Here is a 20645-nt window from a genome sequence, read left to right as displayed (position 1 = left end):
TTATACCTGTATCCTCTGCTTTCTTCTCGTAATAGGGTGGCTGGATGGTATCCAGATTATAATAAAGAATTTGAATGTTTTTCAATTTAAATTATATTAGATGTTACCTAAAACAAAAATATGTTTCACTGTCACAGCCGTTCTGGCCAATGGGTACTGGTTGTGCAAGAGGATTCCTAGCTGCATTTGACACAGCTTGGATGGTGAAAAGCTGGGCACAAGGAAAGTTCCCTCTTGATATCCTAGCAGAAAGGTAAGTCTATATGTGCTTGTCTTTATATAGCAGAGAAGTGAGTGAATTCCATTTTTCACAGAGCGAAAATTGATCCCAGTTTGATCCAAAGTGGGGATGAAGAATCTGTGGCCATCCAGATATCATTCCTTACTATTGGCCTTGGACACTTGGTTGCTACAGTGTCTTTCAGTAGCATTTAGGTGACCTAGTTCTACCATATTTGATAATGCTTCTATTATCTTATTCTTGTTCTTATTTTGTTATCAATTTGTTTCTCATTTGTTTCACTGCAATCTTTGCCCAATTACAAGGAGGAAAGGAGAGTTGTTGAGAGGGTTTTTTTTTTTTGTAGATGTTATGTATGGTAATGATGAAGTCAAGTGTCTGAATTTGGAAAAAGGTCATATAAGGGCTGAGAAAGCATGTTTGCGGAAAGCAAAAGACAGCACAGGCTGTAAATGGAAACCTGGCTGACTAATAATGGCTGTGAAATCTATACCTACTGCTGTTTTGTGGCTAAAGGAGGAGTTGTTTCTTGTGCGAAAGGAAAATTAAAGCCAGATGATTTGGGATGATGTAATCTTACCTCACTGTAGTTATTTTTCTGCCTTAGGAAGACCTATATTTTTCTGTCTGAGTTGTTGTCATCTTAAGCATTTTTCATACTTTGGCAAATCTAAATTCATTGTCTAAATAAAGGTAGGTGCACATCAAGCAAGGGCGAAAACTGCCTGCCTCTTAAAATCAAACAGACATATTTCTATTGCTGTCTTTCAGGGAAAGTATTTATAGACTCTTACCTCAGACAACACCTGAAAATATCACTAAGAATTTTGACCAATACACTATTGACCCTGCCACACGATATCCGAATTTGAACTCAAGTTGTGTTCGACCTCATCAGGTAAGCCAAGATATAAATATGGTGGCTCAGTGGCTAAGACGCTGAGCTTGTCAATCGAAAGGTTGGCAGTTCAGTGGTTCGAATCCCTAGTGCCACGTAATGGGGTGAGCTCCCGTTACTTGTCCCAGGTTCTGCCAACGTAGCAGTTCGAAAGCACGTAAAAAATGCAAGTAGAAAAAATAGGGACCACCTTTGGTGGGAAGGTAACAGTGTTCCGTGTGCCTTTGGCGTTTAGTCATGTTCGCCACATGACCACGGAGACATCTTTGGACAGTGCTGGCTCTTTGGTTTTGAAACGGAGATGAGCACCGCTCCCTAGAGTCGGGAACAACTAGTACATATGTGCGAGGGGAACCTTTACTTTTATATAAACAATAAAACCCTTTATATTCAAAGCGATACTAGGAAGGTTGGATTGGGTTTTTTTAGAACGTTTCTGTTCAACTTTGACTGCCATAAACATAATGGTTGTATAATAGTTGATCTATAAAATATGAAAACAAACTCAGATGATCATGAAGAAAATGCAGAACTGCCTGTTTTGCATGCATGTCTTGATAGTTTTATTTCCCCTAGACGTTTATCTGTAAGTTAACACAATGGTGTTTTATTGAGTTTTAATGTTTGTTAAGTGCTTGGAATCTTGGAATAGGGTAGCATATAAATATAATAATTAGCATATAAACTGTGGTGAGTTAGATGTTGCATATCCATTGTCAGTTTAGATAATTGAATGATAAATCAGATTTGAGCAGTGAAGATTCTGAACTCAACTGTTGATTATCTTCCCTTAGGTGAAACATTTATATATTACAAATGAGCTGCAGCCGTGCCTACTAGAAAGAGCAAATACCATTAGAAGATCAATTGGCCTTTCAAAACGTGGTATGAGAAGTTTCACTAGTATTCTTTTTTTACACCATATACTGGGAGAGTTTAAAAGTCGTAAAGATTGTACCGTTTTTTTTAAAAAAAGAAAATTATTCTTTCAGAATATGACATAAGGCCCAACAAACTTTTAACCTGGTGTCAGAAACAGACCGAAGGATACAAGAATGTGAACGTCACAGATCTTACCAGTTCGTGGAAAAGTGGCCTTGCCTTATGTGCGCTTATACATCGCTTCAAACCTGACCTCATGTAAGTTTTTATACGTGTATGTAATGCTTGCTAATTGCCAAATTCCTTTTAAAATAGAGACTTGAATAAGGCCAATCAAAACAATAAAGAAAGATTGTTTCTCTTTTTAACATCTATTTTGCAATTCTCTGCATCTTTTTGTTCAGATTCTGCCCCTCGGTGTCTTTGGCTCCATATTAAAAAAATACAAAGTTTACAGATTCAAAGAACTTCTCGAGTTTCAACCATACTGTTTTTTGCTTGTGTTATAGAAGTTGATATCTTTTATGCTTGTATTTCTTCCTGAATTCATAGCATTTGTTATTTTACAGTGTTTTCTTTTAAATGCTCTGTGCTGAGTAATATTCACATGCAAATGTGGGGAGAGGTTATTCAGAATTGAGGAGTGCCATCTGTATTGTTATAATGTCTGGAAAAAAAATACGAAAACAGCCCATGACAAAAGAGCAATGATAGCAAAGAAAACAAACCCTGAAGGCAACTAAAAGGAAGAAAGGGGCATCAATTGTCCTTACCAAAACCTAGGCAAAGAGCCAGGTCCTTAGAGCTCTTTGAAATGCCAGTTGTGTGTGTGTGTGTGTGTGTGTGTGTGTATCTTAATGCATCTGTGGAAGGACATTATGTCAATCCTTTGAAAAATTAAATTGTATATTTTATTTCTATCCCAGTTCCCCAAGAATTCTGGAGATGAAGATGATTAGATTTTTATCCTGAGTTTTACATATGTTGGTCAACTCAAGGCAGTTAACATACCTAATGCTCCCACTTCCTGTTTTCTCCACAAAAATAGCCCTATGAAGTGACTTGGGCTATGTGTCTGGACCAAAGTCATTCAGCCAGTTTTTCATGCTTAATAGAGATCTAGAACTCACAGTCTCCTGGTTTCTAGGTCAGCACTTTAACCACTACACCAAATTGGCTCATATTGGAACTAGTAATTACATCATACTTATTTAGCAAATACCATTCTCTGGAATAAGGGTATTTTTATGCCAACAGATGCTAACTTTCTTCCTAATGCCTAATGACTTCCATATCTATGTACATAACTTCCCATAATTTCTAGTTGCAGTCTCTAGAAAGTACTCAAATAACAGTTAAGAACATCTGTAAGATACAAGATCAGGGACAATTGATTTGAACATTTGCATATTCTGATTTGGTATATATTATTCTATTATAGCATATATTTATTCAGGATTTCTTTTATTGGCTGGTTGGTTGGTTGTGGTTGGGTGCTTCTCAGAGTTCTAAAGGATAATTATAGACTATTGTTTTGTATACATAATGTAAGGAGATGGTGGTATTCCACTCTGGCAAAAACATAATGTGGAAGAGAGTAAGTAAGTAAGTATGAATACGCACTAAATTAAATTTTTATCAAGGATACCAACATTTTTTTTTTCCACAATGTTTTAGAAAAACTTTGAAAACAAAAAGATTTAGTACAGGGAAAATCATTTTCTAAAGTACTGTACGAGATGAGAAGCAAGAAAATTAGTCTAGTTGCCAAGACTTGGTTTTCAGACTACTCTAAGAGATGTTTCTGTACTTATATGACTTTTTTTCCCTAATTCTAAGTGACTTTGATTCCCTGAATGAAGAAGACGCAGTCGAAAACAACCAGCTAGCATTTGATATTGCTGAACGTGAATTTGAAATTCCTCCTGTCACAACTGGGAAAGAAATGGTGTCTGCTGGAGAGCCTGATAAACTCAGTATGGTCATGTATCTGTCAAAATTCTATGAGCTATTTAGGGGGACACCTCTGAGAGCAGTGGGTAAGTTAGCTCTGTTGTTTTTACTCTCAGCAAAAATCAAGCTTTTGTTACTTTACATTCAGGTTTGGCCTTAAACCTGAGCCCAAGGTTTCTTGCAATTGTAACTGCTTTGAAATAGTGAATTATATTTAGCTATGTCAACCAGATTTTATAACAAAATGGGGGAAGTGGATGTTTTTATTCTTTGGAAAGCCAGAAGACACTGTTGCCATTACTTATTTTGGTTAGTTGATCACATAAATTTTATTAAAGTCGCTGATTCTGCACTTGGTTTTCAAATTTGTCTCTGTTTTATTAGATTTTTTTAAATTGAGAACCTTGTCTGCTAGATATATTGTTTTCCAAGTGCTATGATATGGATCAATAATACTTAGAAATCTACATAACCCAGTATACTTTTGCACCTTTCACATAGTCATAGGCAAAATGGCAATGTGGAAAAGAGGGCAAAGACAACGCTTGACTCTGGTTTGCATTAAAATTTGTATAGTAGAAGAGCTTTTAGGCATGTACAAATATCTTTTATTTAAAGTACTCATTACAATCTGCTGATCGTAACTGGTTTACCCAGATACATGTCATGCTCTGACTCAGCTCTGCTCAATGTATTTTAATTTTTGTGTCAGCATTTGGCAGTGTTTCAGTGGTTGAAGGCTTTAAATCCACCTTCCAACTTTCTGGACGATCACAGAAAGACATCTAATGATACTGTGACTTCATTGGAAGGAACAAGGCCAAATTTTATGTCCCTTTCATGTGGTGGTTAAGGATAGAAATAGAAGAGGTAGGCCTCTGAGAGACAAAACACTTCCATCCCCACCCATAAAACTTCCTAAAATCCAAGCAGTAGCCTAATATCCCATTCCTCAGGATCATCTTGGGTCTTTCTCCCAGATTTGCTAGAGGAACAGTTGCAGAGATTATTATAAAAATGTTCAACTTTTTACAACTTCAAGTTTCTGGGGTTGTTATGGTGGGGAATAAAAATGGAACCAGGAACAGGAGACAAACCACTTCTACTTTGAATTTTTAATGGTTTTTTTTTTTTAAAGGGCTACTGAAATTCAGCAGTTTTGTTATTAACTTTGGCAGTGAAGTTTAGGGTGTTTGAGTGGAAGCTGAATGTGATGAGAGATGTCCATGTCTATTCTAAATTCAGATTACAGGACTGTACCATTTAGTTTGAAGAATAATGTTGCTTTTTCAATGTTTCAATTTTTTTTGTAATGAAAGACTTTCTGAAGTTAATACTGAATTATAGATGTAGTTTTATAGGAAAAATACTTGAAAGTATAAATGGCTTGCTTTACATGATTTCCAAATTAATACATGATGCCTTAATTTACTTTATTTCTTTATGTTTGAACAGGTACCATGGTAAAGCAAAATGGAGAAATAATTGATCCTTCTTCAACAAAATCATCCAAATTTGGCTGTAATAATTACATAAACTTGACATTTCCAAGGAAGAGAATACCAAAAGTAAAATTATATATCTTTTTTCTTCCTCCCCATCCTTTAGATAAAGGAATAAATGGATGCATAGTACAAAATAAACAGCAAGGTTATAAATTTACAAATACTGTGTAACTAATGAAAGTTAAAAATAGGACAGTATTCAATTATGCTATCTACATGCTATTTAGATTCACACTGTGAACAGAATATGCTTTCTCTATCATGCAAAGTTTGTACATTTCCCTGGACTATTTGGTTGCCATTTGAGATCAGTATGAAATTGGCCTTGGATCTCCTAAAGCCAAATTATTCCCAAGACTACTGAAAAATGTTCTCTAGTAAATCTGCTTTCCCATTTACAGATGTCAAATTGACCTAATATTAAAGGAAACTACTTTACAGTTTTCAAAAGAAAATCTACATATCTATGGCCAGTATTCTCTGTTGATTTCTGAAAGAGATCACTGTATTTTTACCCCCTGTTGATGCTTCATTGGAATAGTTATGGTATAACTTCACAGCAGCAGGAAAATAAAAAGTGTGTGAGTTTGCAGGTGTCACTAATAATGAAAGAAAGAGTGTTACTTTCCACTAGTAATTTTATATTTAGTACAAGAAATATTCCAGAACTGGAAGAAGTTCAGTTTTATATAGAGATACAACTCCAGAACACTAACCTGCATTAAAAATTAAATTAAAAAAATGAATTAAATTTAAATTAAATTTAGAAAATTAAATTTCATCCTACGTATGAAAATTAAATGTTTGATCTTTGAGATAAAGCCTATCGTATCTCTTGTGTATCAGGAAAAAAAAGCTTTGCATAATACTACTTGTGTTCAAATATAAGCTTAAACTTCCCAGTATTTTAATAATGAAATTGCTGTAATTTAGATCATTCATCTATCAGCTTCCATCATATAGTACTGTTTGATGGACTATATGTTGGTTAAAATTGCCATCTACCTATACTTAGTTACTCCTGTGATGAGTGGAACTTACACCACCACAAATTAGCTGCATGGATTTGAAAAGTCAGCTAACAATGGCTCACTCCAGTATGTGAGAAGGTTTCACTCATGCAATGTTACTCCACCCTTTTCTTCCCCCTACATTTCATCCCTACATCTATTTACGTGTCCCTAGAATGCCTCCAGAGACATTAGCATGCATGTATCATTTTATGGAGATGGCTTGATCAAGTAAGAGAATATACAAAAATATTTGGTCAACAGCTTCAATAACTAGCAACTAAAAACAATGAGTGCATTTTGTGCTTTTAAAGCTGTATCAACTCTGTCTTCTGAAGGCCAATGAATAAAGTTTAACAGAGCCTTCCAAATACAAAATGTAAGATTCTTCTTATGCCAACCAATCTATAAATAATACCATCAAATCATGTGAATATTAAGCTATCTACCAGTAGTCATATGCCCTTTTTAGGAAACATCCTTTCTTTATTCAGCCTTGCAAACAGAATGGTGTGTTTATTCAATTGAAACCCAACTATCCAGTTTGGCAGAAATAAGACAAAAATGCTCAAACTTCCAAAACAAGTTTACAGTAGACTCCTCTGCTGAAATATCAATATAATGTATTTCACGATGTTGCTTATTGTAACTTTTACAGTCTCACAAGTCAACATAAATAAGACATCTTAATTTTTTTCCGTATTTGTTATTCTATGCCAGCTTTTCTGCCCTCAGCTACACAAACAAAAATTATTATTATTATTAAATGCCCAACTGAACAGTAAAATATGAAAATTTTAAAAAACAGGCTCAGAAACTCAGTTTTAAAAGATTAATGGATTAAATCTACAAATCTGTAACAGGAACTGTACTTGTAGTGCTGTTCCATAGATGGTTCTTTTACTTACTTCCCTGCTTCACAGGGAATGGAGTTCACACAAATAGCTTGGCAGGGAGAGAGTAAAAACAATTTCTGGTTTCTATTAGTAGTAGGAATTTCTGTTATAGCCTCTTCCAAGAGCAGAAGGGTAATTCTGGTTCATGTGACCATTAGTAATGATTTTTATCTAGACAGACAATAGTCTGATTCAAAATAAAAACTTTGAAAACTTTTAAGGCAGTTTTTAGAACTATACATCTGTCAGTGTTTTGGAAAGGAGAGCTAAGAGTGGTTTTGTCCATCATTTAGAAGATTACACATAGCTATAAAATAGTTCCAAAAGAAATATACTTATGTGAAATCATATGGCTTGCAAGCTCAGCCAGAGAGTGTTGAATTTTATCAGTAATGCCACTCACACTTGCATGAAATATTGTTGAACTGACATAATATTGAAATATTCACAGGATACTTTCTACCTCTTCTAGTGGTAGAAAGCTATATAAATTAATTCATATCACTGATGACATCTGTCTTCCTTACATAAAGAACAGCTGGTGATTTATCCAGGACCTGAATTAAACAGGACCTGAATTATACACAAACTTCTGAGTAGTATCATAAAAAAAAAGTGTAATGCTGAGATCTTTAGGCCTGAAATAATGCACAAAGACCTTGAATCAGGAGAACCAGATTATCTCCTGGCGGGTTTCTGAGATACTACTGTGACATTGGAATTGTGTGATTCCTGAGTTATTGCGAGATGTCGTATAGCTACAATAAATCATTTTATATGTTTAATCTACAATCCAAATGCATTGATATGTGTGTGCTACTTTTGTACCAAAAATGGAATATAGAAAGGATAATAACAAACTTCATCTTTTGCTTTCCTTAACGCCTTGAAATCTATTAATTCAAGTAGTTGTTCTTTTCTCCTGCATTTTTTGGTGTTTTAGCTGTTAATGAGAATAGGTTGGTGTTTGTAGAAAGAGAAACATTAACATCAACTGGCTTTATAACATATTAAAAGTGCCCTAAAATTAGTCCTCCAGTCAATTCTTTGTAGAAAGATGCATAATGAAATCTTGAATTGTACCTGGTGCATGATTTAATTATGCTCTTTGCCCTTTCTCCTTTTATAACTAATTTGCATGTTAGTTACAGAATGTTCATTTGCCTTTTATTAAATAGATAATTTTTTGATATATTTACAATTGTGAATATTTTCTTAACTTGATTTCATTGCTTTCAGGTGGAAGAAAATGAAACCAGTAAAAGGCGACGCAAAAGTTTCATCAGTTTTGAAGAGGTTGGCAATACATTTCATTGTTAAATATGCTTGTATTATATAACAAAATTTGTTTTCCGCTACAAAAAGTCGGTATTAAGGAGTTCACATTCAGCTTTTTAGCTGATTAAAATTGACCATAACAAGTCATGGGATGGGTAGCATTATTTTATTTATTTATTAAAAGGTTTAAACTGCCCCATAGTTGAAGCTATTAATAACTCCTGTTTTGTTATCAGTTCAATGTCTGCAAAAAGAAAAATAATATTGTTTTGGAACCTGCTTTGAACAAGCAGGACTTCACTTTAACCTCTTTCAAGTAATACTAGATTCTTCAAATCTGTGGTTGGAAATCTGTATGGCCACTGCCATTGTCAGTGGAAGCCAAACTTTTCTGAAGACTTGTAGTGTGACAAGTGTCAGATATCAAGGATAGAATTGACTTGATTGTTTCTTAGGGGCCTTTCTGTAGCTTTAGATACCATCAACCTTCTGGATCATTCGAGAGATTTGGGAATAGGTGGCATGGCTTTGTAATAGTTCCATTCCCATCTCTCAGATAAATTTCAAATGATGTTACTTGGACACAGATCCTTAAAACAAGAAATATAAGAAAGTCTACAGCTTTATTCTGTTCCCAGTAATATTTGATATCATCTTGAAACACTGGAGATATGCAGTTGGAGTTATCAATGTCCTTCTGACATCCGATTCTATGTTTCTATAAACTTTTCAAGAAATTGCACGACTCCACTGAATGGTCTGCAGACTGTAGTGAGACAGATAAGGGACAATTCATTGCAAGGTGAAGCAATAATTCCAAAGAAGCATAGAAATGTATATTTTAAACAGGATTGCACTCTCCTTGCAAGATACATAGGTAGTTTGGAGTATTTCTGTACTTGGATCTATCTCTTGTTTCTGAGAACAGATTGAAGAAATGGCCAGCAGCACATTTTATCAATTTTAGAATTTGTACCCATTGGAAGACAATGGTTTTAATATTAATGATACATATCCTAGGAACTTCCAGGCTCTACACAGGTTTACCTTTGTATCTATGAACATTTTATTTGGAACAAAACAAGGCTGGTCTCAGAAGGACCATGAGCAGTCCATATTTAGCCTACTCTATACAGGCAGAAGAAGAACATCATGGCTTCAAAACCTAAGGGACTGTTTTGGACAAAATTTCATATCTCAGTAGTCATAAAGATTCATACAGAAACTGGTCTTCTCTCAAATAGTTGGGACCTGAGCTTTAACTGTATTTTGTGCACAAATAAATGGGCAGCCACTACTGTACTTTAAGTATCTTCTTCTTGTTGTGTCATATCTGTCATTGGGCGTTGGTGATCATGTTGGCAATCCTATTTTTGTCAACAGCCATATGAAAAAGTGCTATTGAGTTCTCTACCTATTACTCATTTGTGGGTTCCTCTCCCTTTTATCTGATTGTTTCTTAGGAAGCATCTTTCCCCACCCCTTCTTCCATTCCCACATTCCATTCTCACATTCCATTGCACCCACTTTCTGTTTTGTTTATTATCATGCTTGATCCCAAAAACTCAAAGCTTGCATTACTTCTGTGGTGTGTAACAGATGCATTGTTCTAATGTGGGTGACAGAATGCTTTTCAAATTTACAAACGTAATGAAGAAAGAACAATTTGGTCTAGTAGTTAAGGTGCCAGGCTAGAAACCAGGATTCTGTGAATTCTAGTCCCACCTTGGGCACGATGACCATCTGGGTGATTTGGGGCCAGTCACTTTCTCTCAACCCACAGAGCGGTTGTTGTGGGGAAAATAGGTAGAGGAACAAGGAGTAAGTAAGCTTGTTACCTTGAGTTATTTATTTAAAAAGGTAATCTTTTTATGTAGATTTTTAAATCTACATCAAAAATTTACATAAATGGCAGTCCTTAATTTATGGAATAAATACATATACTTTTTTTCCCATCTGCTTGCTTATAGTCTTCAAATTATTTTAATCAAGAAAGAAATTCTAGTAATCGACCAAGGGATATGAAAGGAACAATAAATCGAAACAAAGTGAAATCAATGGCAACACAGCTCTTAGCCAAGTTCGAAGAAAATGCACCCAATGTTTCATTAAGGAGACAGGTGAGTGAATAAGCAAATAAATAAAGATGAGAAGAAGGCAGAGCAATTGCAGGACAAGGGGCAGACCATCTTGTTTAGTTGAGAAATGGGACTAAGTCTATACTGACCGTGTTATCCAAAAACAGATGGAGATGAGATAGAGATGCTGAATTCTTCCTGTCTCTCTCCTCTGCATGCTATGGAATATGGAACGTGCAGTAAAGTGAATTTCATACAGTAAAGTACATGCAGTAAGTTGGAGGGAACATCTAAGACACAAATCTTGTAGGAAGAGGAATTCCCTCATAGTGTCAAGCAGTTAACAAAATCTGGACTCCTAATACCCTGTTTAAGCCTACAGCAGAAGTTCCATGTTTGATTGTGCAAAGCTCCTATGATAATGATGCCTACATGTTCTGGATCTCTCCTTGTGACCTTGGCTTGTTTTTAGATCTTTTGTATACATCTTCTGCTTCGTAGAGTAAATGAATCTACTGTCTTACTTTAATCAGCTTTGATCTGACTAGTTACTAGACTTTCCTTTGGCCTTGTTACTGCTTTGTTACTGTTCCCAGTACAAATAGTTAAACTCACATTTGGAAATGGAGTCAAATCTTTCTGAGGAATAAGAAGCTATTTTGAGGTATTGGCACATAGGCCTTCTGAATATATATGCATGGAATTACTATCTTAAGTTTTGAGTACAAGGAGAAAGATCCTAAAACTTTATTCTGCTTCCAAACAACATTTCAGGGAATACTGATATTGATCAACTCTCAAAAAGCATGATTCTGGGTAATGCAGTTCAGTATTAGTTTCAGAATCTTCACATATACAGGAAATACACATTTATAGTCAGATAGTCAGATAATATAAATATTGCTGGCATTATAAAAGGAAGCATCTCAGAATACCTCCTGTCTTTGTATTTTTGTATAATGATGAAAATACAACATAGACATTTGCTCCTAGTCCAAGATAAACAAAGTCCCTTTCAGATAGTAGATAGTGTGATGTAATTATATAATGCTTTCCTTCCTTGTTACTGAAAGTTTTTGAAATAATCTGATGACGTGGGATCAGGTTGCTGTCTTAGTATGTAACATAATTTAATAGAACAATATAAAAGCTGTATATTCTTGTGCTTCTTAAGATAGTTAGCAATATTTTGGTTAAGATTACAAATTCTGTTACACATTTTTATTATTACTTAAATAAATTGATTTTCTAGAAACATTATACTCCATGACAATTGCTGTTTAACTATGTGCAAATATTTCTAGTATAGGATTACATGTAGAAAACAAGACAAACTTTTGTGTCAGTTTGGGCTTTTTTGGTCAGAGTCTTAAATGTCCAGCATAAACACTTGTTTGAAACATCCTACATAAATTCAATGTATACAATTATATAAAATAGTGCAGAGAAGAGCAATAAAGATGATTAAAGGACTGGAAGCTAAAACATAAGAATAGTTGTAGGAGTTGATGATGTGTAGTCTAATGAAAAGAAGGACCGGGGTGACATAAGTCTTCCAATATTTGAGGGGCTGTCACAGAGAAGAGGGGGACAACCTCTTCTCCAAAGCACCTAAGTTCAAGACAAGAACTAAAGGGGGGAAACTAGTCAAGAAGAGATCCAACATAGAAATAAGGAGAAATTTCCTGACAATTAGGACAATCAGTGGAACTGCTTGCTTTCCAAGTGCTCCATTACCAGAGCCATTTAAGAAGGGATTGGACAATGACTTGTCTGATATGGTACAGGGCTTGAACTCCTGCTGCTTCTTGAACAAAAGGTTGGACTAGAAGACCTCCAAGGCCCCTTCCAACTCTGTTGTTCTGTATTCAATCACTCACTCTCAGCTCTAGGAAGAATCAAGCAAACTACTTCTAAAATCTTACCAAGAAAACTTCAGAAGCTTGTCCAGACAATTTCTAGGAGTTGACACTGACTCAAAGGCACAAAAAAATAAATATAAATTTCAAAGTTACAATTAAGTTAGGTACTGGCTGAAAGTGATGACTAAATCAACGCGACTGAGATTCATTGTTTATTTCCTTTTTCATTTATTTATTCGTTGTTTATTTCTTCCTTTTTCTTCAAACTACATGGATTAATTTTTATGTTTCCACACCAGTTGAAAAGGTTACATATATTCTCAGTAATTAACATAAACATAACATAAATTAACAGCCTGGTTATTTTTCCATACACAGTATTCTAGGATAATTTGAAAATTGGGCTAGTGAAAAGCTATCAATGATGTGCTCAATTGTGATCGTAGTTTGCTATACAAAAGGACTAATGATTCATTTCATACTAATGAAAATTCTGAAAAATTTATTGTTCAAATGAAGCAAATGTATTGGTTATTCCAACAATAAATGCTGGTTACATATGGTAGAGAAAAGTCATCGTATTTGAAACAGAGTTGGCTTGATTGTAGAGATAGTGATGATCTTCCTAATGGCCATCAATGTGAAAAGTCTAAAGAGTCAATGCTTATTGTGTGTAGTTTATAAATATTATCCTCTCTCTTTAGATGTTTTTAAGTTTCCTGAGTTTAGATATTTGAATAGCACCTAACTCAAGGGACTCCTGCAACAGGCCAGATTTTCCGTCTGCTTAGGTTTCTGTTTAGCTTTCAGTATGAAGATCAGGGGTGCTAATCAGCAGGTTCTGACAGGTTCTGGAGAACCAGTAGTGGAAATTTTGAGTAGTTCAGAGAACCGGAAAATACCATCTCTGGCTGGCCCCAGAGTGGGGTGGGAATGGAGTTTTTGCAATATCCTTCCCCCAGGAGTGGTGAAGGAATGGGGATTTTGCAGTACCCTTCCCCTGGAGTGGGGTGGGAATGGAGATTTTGCAGTATCCTTCCTCTGCCATGCCCATCAAGCCACACCACGCCCACCGAGCCACGCCCACAGAACTGGTAGTAAAAAATTTTTTGAATTCCACCATTGATGAAGATTATACAAACTGTGAGCTCAACAGAAAACCTATGAATTCAATTTATGATTTGCTCAGCTGACTTTCAGTTGATAGTTCAGTCTTATCTTCTTTATAAATCCTGTAGATTAGTACCATATGAGCCTATTTATGATGTTCTGTTATTTAATATTCCACATAAGTGCTTTGAAAACAATTCGCTTCCAATTTGTTTAGTTATGTAGACTTTTATTCCATTGTCTTTCATATTTATGTGAATAGAGGCTTTGGGGAATTATTTTAATTGAGATCTGAGTAGAGAAGAAAGATTAAGCTTCTCCTTCCCACTGTCCTAATTTACACTCTATAACTTTTAATGCTAACTAGCAATCCAGTTTGTACCCATCTGATTTTAGAGGATATTATTAAATTTGCAATAAATAGAAATTATAATATAATTATAATAACTTCACAGATTTTAAAATGCTGCTGGTGGTGGTTCTTCTTAAAATTTCTTTCTTCTTCTTCATGCTACCTTTCTGTTCTAATTCTAAAATGTTCTTTTCTCGGGCTGTTCTCCACTTTTTTAATTTAAGGAGCCGGTAAATAGACCAGGCTTGCTTCTTTCTTCTGAATCTCCTATAAATCCTCGCTTTGCTAAACCCAAGGAGACAACCGATAATCTGCCATCTCCACCAAAGAAACAGGTAGGCATTCTTCAAGGGGGGAGGGGAACCTTTGATTGCTGGAGAGCATCATTGGATGATGCTAGCAATAAGCCCATTAATACATTCCAAAACATTAGAAAGTCATTTCAATGTGAAATATACTGAAGAAGTGATATAGTAGGTAGCAATGCTTGGCTCCTAACAAAATTTCACACCATTATCCCCTATCCTGGGTGAATGTCAGAAAAAGCAAAATAATTTCAAGGATCGTTTTAGTATAGAATTGGACAATGGAAATCTGATTTATAATAATCAGATGTGTGCTGCTTGTGACTATTTGATAACACAAATTTTTGTTCCAAATAAATTATTTGCCTTGTGTTTAGGTGATTAGGTGCCCGTTTGCATGGATACATTTTGATTATTTTAGCCAATTTCAAAACAGATATCCTTTGTTGGAAGAGAGGCCACTGGCTTCCTTTGTGGTGTTTCCCAGTCTCAGGCCATAGCTAAGATGGACTGCATTGTCAGGAAGCCCTTGCAGCCTTTGTCGGATGAGCAACCACTGGCCAAGCCTTTGAGATGCAAAGAACCAAGCGAGCAGAAATCTAGAGTCTCTGAAACTCTTGCCTCTTCCTGTCCTGCTGCCCTTGCACTTTCTGGTGTGCTTCAGCGCCTTCAGGATGTGGAGGAAAAAATTAATCAGGTGATGTTCTTTCCTCTATTTCCTCTTCTTTTTTCCTTTTTGGTTTCTTCCTGTGCTGCTAAAACACATCCAATCATATAGGACAGTTCTGAACCAATAGAATCCTAGCTGCTCTCACCATGAAACATACTTTTTGTTCCTTTCACAGATCCCTCATCCTTTTACAATTTGTTTTCTACATTGCACTGACATTGCACACACCTTAAATTGATTAATGAAACTCGGGAGAAACTTGACTAGAAAGTTCCCTTCCTTCTTTCTCGGGAGTGGGGGGTGGGGGAAAACAGTTGTAATAAGCAATTAAGCCAAATTGCTTATCAAGGTCTCCATTACTTCTTAAGTCCTGCATGGCTATTTGATCATTTCATTTATCAAGCAAAGATTTGGCTCCCTTAAAAAAAAAAACACAGACATCTCAAAGTCAGGCTATAGGAACTAGGGATGCAGTCATGATATCTAAGAAATTGCTGTGCATACACAATTCATGGAATGTGATCTCTGGAAAAAGTCTTTTTTTTTAAAAAAAGCACATTGCAGTTTTTAAAAGGAAGAGCAGCATAGCTCATCAACTGGGGAGATGCACCAGAAAAAATGCACACTGAGGTGACATCAGGCACAAAGTTTCCCATAAAGAATCCCACATGATTTCCCCCCCCCCTCTTTAATTATTCCAGATACTGTAACTTCATGCATACATAACAGTGCTTTGGGTTTCTGTGCCTTCTTTCTCTTTGTTACTTAATCTTCTTTTCTCCAAACTGCTACCTTTTGTACTGTCATTTCTACTTTTTCTCCCTAACTCAAACTTTTGTTCTCTCCTTGCTGTTCTTGCCACAGAAAAAAGCTCAGTCCGTAGCCAATAGAGAATTTCATAAAAAGAGCATTAAAGAGAAAGCAGCTCATCTGGCCTCCTTGTTTGGTTGTGTTGACACCCCCAAGGTGAATAAATAAGCAGAGAATGCAAAGTTGGTGAGGAACTGTGTTGGTGGTTAAGAGGGCTAGCTCATGGCTAATAACTCTTTTGCTTCATTTCATTAAATGTGATCAAAAAAAAAAAAAAGAAACGTGAAAATTTGCTCATAATCTGTCACAAAGTGATAAGGGCCAATTTCAACATGTCGATTTCCCTCCCGATATGTTTGTCTTAGTTTATGGCTGTAATATTTTTTTCTTCTGGCTGTAACAGAACGTTCTTCAGTAATTTAATGCATGTTGGCAAGTTCCATAATTTTAACATGCATTTGCAGGTAAATAATTTGGGACCATTTTTTCCTCTTTCTGCTTTACACAGAATCCACTTCCTACTAAAGGTCTCTCTCATTCTCAGCTCCCATCTCCCGCTTGCCTGCCATCTCATGATTCAGCTGCTTCCTCTTCATCAATAAACTCTGTTTACTCTGCTATTCTTTCTGAAAAGGTATTTTTTAACAGGTTTCTCTCAGCTTCACATTGTCACAATAAAAGCCTGCATACCATTGGCTTTCACTAACATTTCAAGACAACAGTGTGTGTGTGCTATATTTCATTTGAAAAAAAGGCTAAAATAATGGGTATTAAAGAATTTTAAAACAGCACCAGAACTTGACTTATCCTTAAACTAAAATAGTTTAAAATAAACTATTTCAAAACTTGAACTGAAAAAAATGGAAATCATGTATCTTTCCCCTCTATAAACAGTGGGAGAAGGATGAGTGTATATCCCCTTTTTGAGACGTCAAAAGGAATATGTGTTGGCAACTGTAATATTATCACTAACATTATTTTAATATTTTACCTTCATTATTTAATTATTTCATTTGCCATTTAACAAGTTGCTCAGAATTAAATTCAGCTCTCACTTAATTCTCTAACTCAATGATGGCGAACCTTTTCGGCACCAAGTACCCAAACCAGAATTCATGCGTGTGCGCACCCATGCGTGCGTGCATGGGTGCACACTGGACTATGCGCACCGGCCAGCTAGTCTTCAGGTTTCCAGTGCTCTGGCATGCGCAAAGCCTACCTGGTATGCCAGAAACCAGAAGAACAGCTGGCGATGGCACGCGTGCCCACAGAGAGGTCTCTGAGTGCCACCTCTGGCACGCGTGCCATAGGTTTGCCATCACGGCTCTAGCCTTTTGTGTCAAGAAGAGTGTGCTTCAATGTATGCATACACACAAACTCATCTGTTTAAGATATTCATACAATCTTAGATTTTAAAGATGTGGCAGATTGTCAACATATGGTATTGTACAGATTTTAGATTTTATATAGTAAGGGATAAATGTTTAGATTTTATGTGGGGTTGGCATTCCGTAATTAAGCTCTCTTCTTTTTTACTTTAAGCTTGTACACCTTTGCTTCACTGTTTTTCTTTGCTTTGCTTTTCCTTAAATTGTAATTTCTAAGGTAAGATTTCTTCATTTTCCACCTTTTCTCTTTCCTCTCCTCTTCTTCGGGCCTTGTTAAATACTAGATGACAGTAGGGAAGGTGTCTCATGGAATAGATGCTGTAGCACAAATCCTTGTCAATCTATACAGGAATGATCACAAGCCTAATCCATTACCTGCATCTTTGCAATTGGTAAGCCTTACCCCACACATAATTGAGTGCAACTCATTATAATGAAGAAGATAATGTTAATATCTTATCCATTAAATGTATTCATTTTTGAAGGATTGAAAACAATAGAGCCTTTTTATAGATAACAGTATTGGCTTTTCCAAAGCACATCAAAATGCTGAATTATGCAGTTTCCCTGGTTATGTTGAGTCACATATGATATGATATGATATGATATGATATGATATGATATGATATTATGTCTAGCACATTAAGACAATTGAAAGTAGTGATTTGTGTGTATATAAGGGGGCATAATTCTATTTCTATAAACATATTGGAAAACCTGAAGAAGGTTAGTTAGCTATTTAATATACAATATGTTGAACATACAGCACATAACTGTATTTTAGCATAGCCTAAACAGGCTATGTTTAGGTACTTTGTACTTTACGAGCATACCAAATACCAGCCTATAGAACCAAAAGTCATTGCAGATGACACTCAGCAGACAAATGTAAAGAGCTTCAAATATCTCAAGTGATGGGTCTTTGAACAAAGAAATTGACTGCATTCAGTCTCTGCCCAAATGCATAACAGAGTGATCTAACAACACAAGGTCTATATCTCCACAAAAGCTGAAAGTCTACAGAAGCTATCATTATTCCTTCTCTCGTATACGAATGTGAATCTTGGACTCGGTACTGACAACACATCAATCAATTGGAGAAATTTCATATTTGTGCCCTCCACTCCAGCCTTGGCATTTGTTGACAAAACCATGTCTCAAATCTGGAGATTTGGATCATGTGGATCCATGAGCATTAAGTCCCTAATTATCAGAGTAGTAGGTGGGACAAATCATCAAAATGGATGGACCACTGTATGCCTTGTCAATTGTTCTATAGTGAACTGGAGACTGAAAAGAGACCTCGATAATCATCCATTCAAGCACTACAAAGATGCTGTGAAAGGCAACCTTATGTTGCTGCGTCATCCAAGAGAATTAGAAGATGTAACTGATTACAGAACCAGCACCATAAATGAATTCTGAAAAATCTTTTACCATACTACCTTAATAAAGCCATCTAGTGTCATGAACAAGCATCATAAACATTAAATATTAAACCAGGAAGTAGCTGAAAATACATAAAATATGGCACCAGCAATTAAAATCTGCCAGCAAATTACTGTGGAGAGAAAGTGGGAACATAAAAGTATGTTTGAAGATTTTTCTTGGCCAAAGAGACTGATTAGGCTGCTGGTAGGAGTTAATTCCAGAGCTTTTGGCTCTTCTATTGCCAAGGTCTTATCACTAGCTGTAGATAGCTTCACATGGGCACTCACACCACATATGGAAAGCCTGCTCCACCCTTTAGCCATAAGACCTACTGAATTACTACTACTTCTATATGGTAGCAGTCTAAACACAGCCCACTAAATGCATGACACTATGGGTAAACCTCGACTTACAACTACAATTGAAAATTTCTGTTGTTAAGTGAATTTTGCCCCATTTCTTGCCACCAATAGTAAGTGAATCACTGAAGTTGTTAAATTAGTAACACAGTTGTTAAGCGTATCTGGCTTCCCCGTTGGCTTTGCTTGTCAGAAGGTTGGAAAAAGTGATCACCTGACCCCCAGCACACTGCAACCATCATAAATGTAACTAGTTCCCAGGTGTCCAAATTTTGATCATGTGGGGATGTTACAATAGTCATACGTGATTTCAAATGGTCACTAAACAAATGGTTGTAAATTGAGGACTACCTATATACTATTTAAATGTACAGTATATTGCCAGGATGCAGAATGTAGCTAATCTGCAAGAAAATGCAAAATAACATAAAACAGTTCTGATTAAAAAATATGTAAGTAACAATATAAACCATCGTCAAGCAATTCAGAAGAGGCTGTTCTTGATTAAACTCTTAGTTTTCCTTCTGAAAGAACTTTTTTTGTAGTGAAATTAAAGAGTTATACAAACGTTATTCAGATATTACCAATATATCTTTTCAGATATTACCAATATATCTTTTTTCAATAGGGATCTTTGAAAAGAGAATTTCCTCAGACAATAGGTGGAAGCGAAACCTGCTATTTCTGTAAGAAAAGAGTTTATGTCATGGAACAATTGAGCGCGGAAGGCCACTTCTTCCACCGAGAATGCTTCAAATGTGTCATTTGTGCGACCACTCTCCGCCTAGCTACATATACCTTTGATGCACAAGAAGGTAATGCAGATCTACAATAAAATATTTTTTAATTTATCAATAAAGGAGAATATTTGTAGCTCAGGGTTGAAATGAGGGGTCCTTGGTGCTCTCTGAGCTTGGTTGTTTTCTTGCAGGCGTTTCATTATCTAAACTGCTTGTCACACTGATAGTAGGACTAAAGGTAAAGGTAAAGGTTCCCCTCACACATTCGTGCTAGTTGTTCCCGACTCTAGGGGGCGGTGCTCATCTCCATTTCAAGGCTGAAGAGCCAGCGCTGTCCGAAGACGTCTCCGTGGTCATGTGGCCGGCATGACTAAATACCAAAGGCACATGGAATGCTGTTACTTTCCCACCAAAGGTGGTCCCTATTTTTCTACTTGCATTTTTTACGTGCTTTCGAACTGCTAGGTTGGCAGAAGCTGGGACAAGTAACAGGAGCTCAGTCCATGAGGCAGCACTAGGGATTCGAACTGCTGAACTGCCAACCTTACGATCGACAAGCTCAGCATCTTAGCCACTGAGCCACCGTGTCCCTCGATAGTAGGACTAGAAGGACTATATAGTCAGATAGTAGGACTAGCACGGATGATGCTACCTATTTTAGGTAATGAAAGATCTGAAAAAAAAGCAACCAAGCTCAGAGAGCATCAAGGACTCCTCAGAAATATTTATGTATTGAGGCTAAGATGACGTACCCTAAGCATATTTTGATTGTATGATCCTAGATAAGATTAAACTAAATGGTAAAGGGTGAGTTATATGAAATCAAGCAAGGATAGCATCTTCATTATCAACAGCAAAAATAACACATGTGGTATTT

The 20645-nt window shown here is 36.1% G+C and overlaps 1 protein-coding gene and 1 long non-coding RNA gene across 7 annotated transcripts in view; one reads left to right on the top strand and one right to left on the bottom strand.

The window, feature by feature from the left end:
* Positions 1 to 20645, top strand: part of MICAL2 (microtubule associated monooxygenase, calponin and LIM domain containing 2) — a 78291-nt gene that overhangs the window by 49035 nt on the left and 8611 nt on the right. For 2 of the 6 annotated variants that reach the window (XM_034417101.3, XM_087878676.1), the window contains exons 9-22: positions 138 to 253; positions 1013 to 1139; positions 1934 to 2024; positions 2132 to 2279; positions 3861 to 4060; positions 5430 to 5542; positions 8625 to 8681; positions 10634 to 10783; positions 14290 to 14400; positions 14807 to 15067; positions 15905 to 16006; positions 16359 to 16484; positions 17523 to 17630; positions 19657 to 19843. In XM_034417101.3, the coding sequence (XP_034272992.2) occupies positions 138 to 253; positions 1013 to 1139; positions 1934 to 2024; positions 2132 to 2279; positions 3861 to 4060; positions 5430 to 5542; positions 8625 to 8681; positions 10634 to 10783; positions 14290 to 14400; positions 14807 to 15067; positions 15905 to 16006; positions 16359 to 16484; positions 17523 to 17630; positions 19657 to 19843 (1897 nt within the window). The remainder of the gene's footprint in view (positions 1 to 137; positions 254 to 1012; positions 1140 to 1933; positions 2025 to 2131; positions 2280 to 3860; positions 4061 to 5429; positions 5543 to 8624; positions 8682 to 10633; positions 10784 to 14289; positions 14401 to 14806; positions 15068 to 15904; positions 16007 to 16358; positions 16485 to 17522; positions 17631 to 19656; positions 19844 to 20645) is intronic. The other 4 variants (XM_087878683.1, XM_087878696.1, XM_087878689.1 and 1 more) reach the window with 3 other exon arrangements.
* The window catches only part of LOC148116488 (uncharacterized), a 36687-nt gene that overhangs the window by 9270 nt on the left and 6772 nt on the right, over positions 1 to 20645 (bottom strand). The window lies entirely within an intron of this gene.

The sequence above is a fragment of the Pantherophis guttatus genome, chromosome 1 (genome assembly GCF_059756535.1).
Source record: "Pantherophis guttatus breed Tessera chromosome 1, ASM5975653v1, whole genome shotgun sequence".
NCBI classification, from domain to species: Eukaryota; Metazoa; Chordata; class Lepidosauria; order Squamata; family Colubridae; genus Pantherophis; species Pantherophis guttatus.
This window is presented reverse-complemented; position numbering and strand designations above follow the sequence as displayed.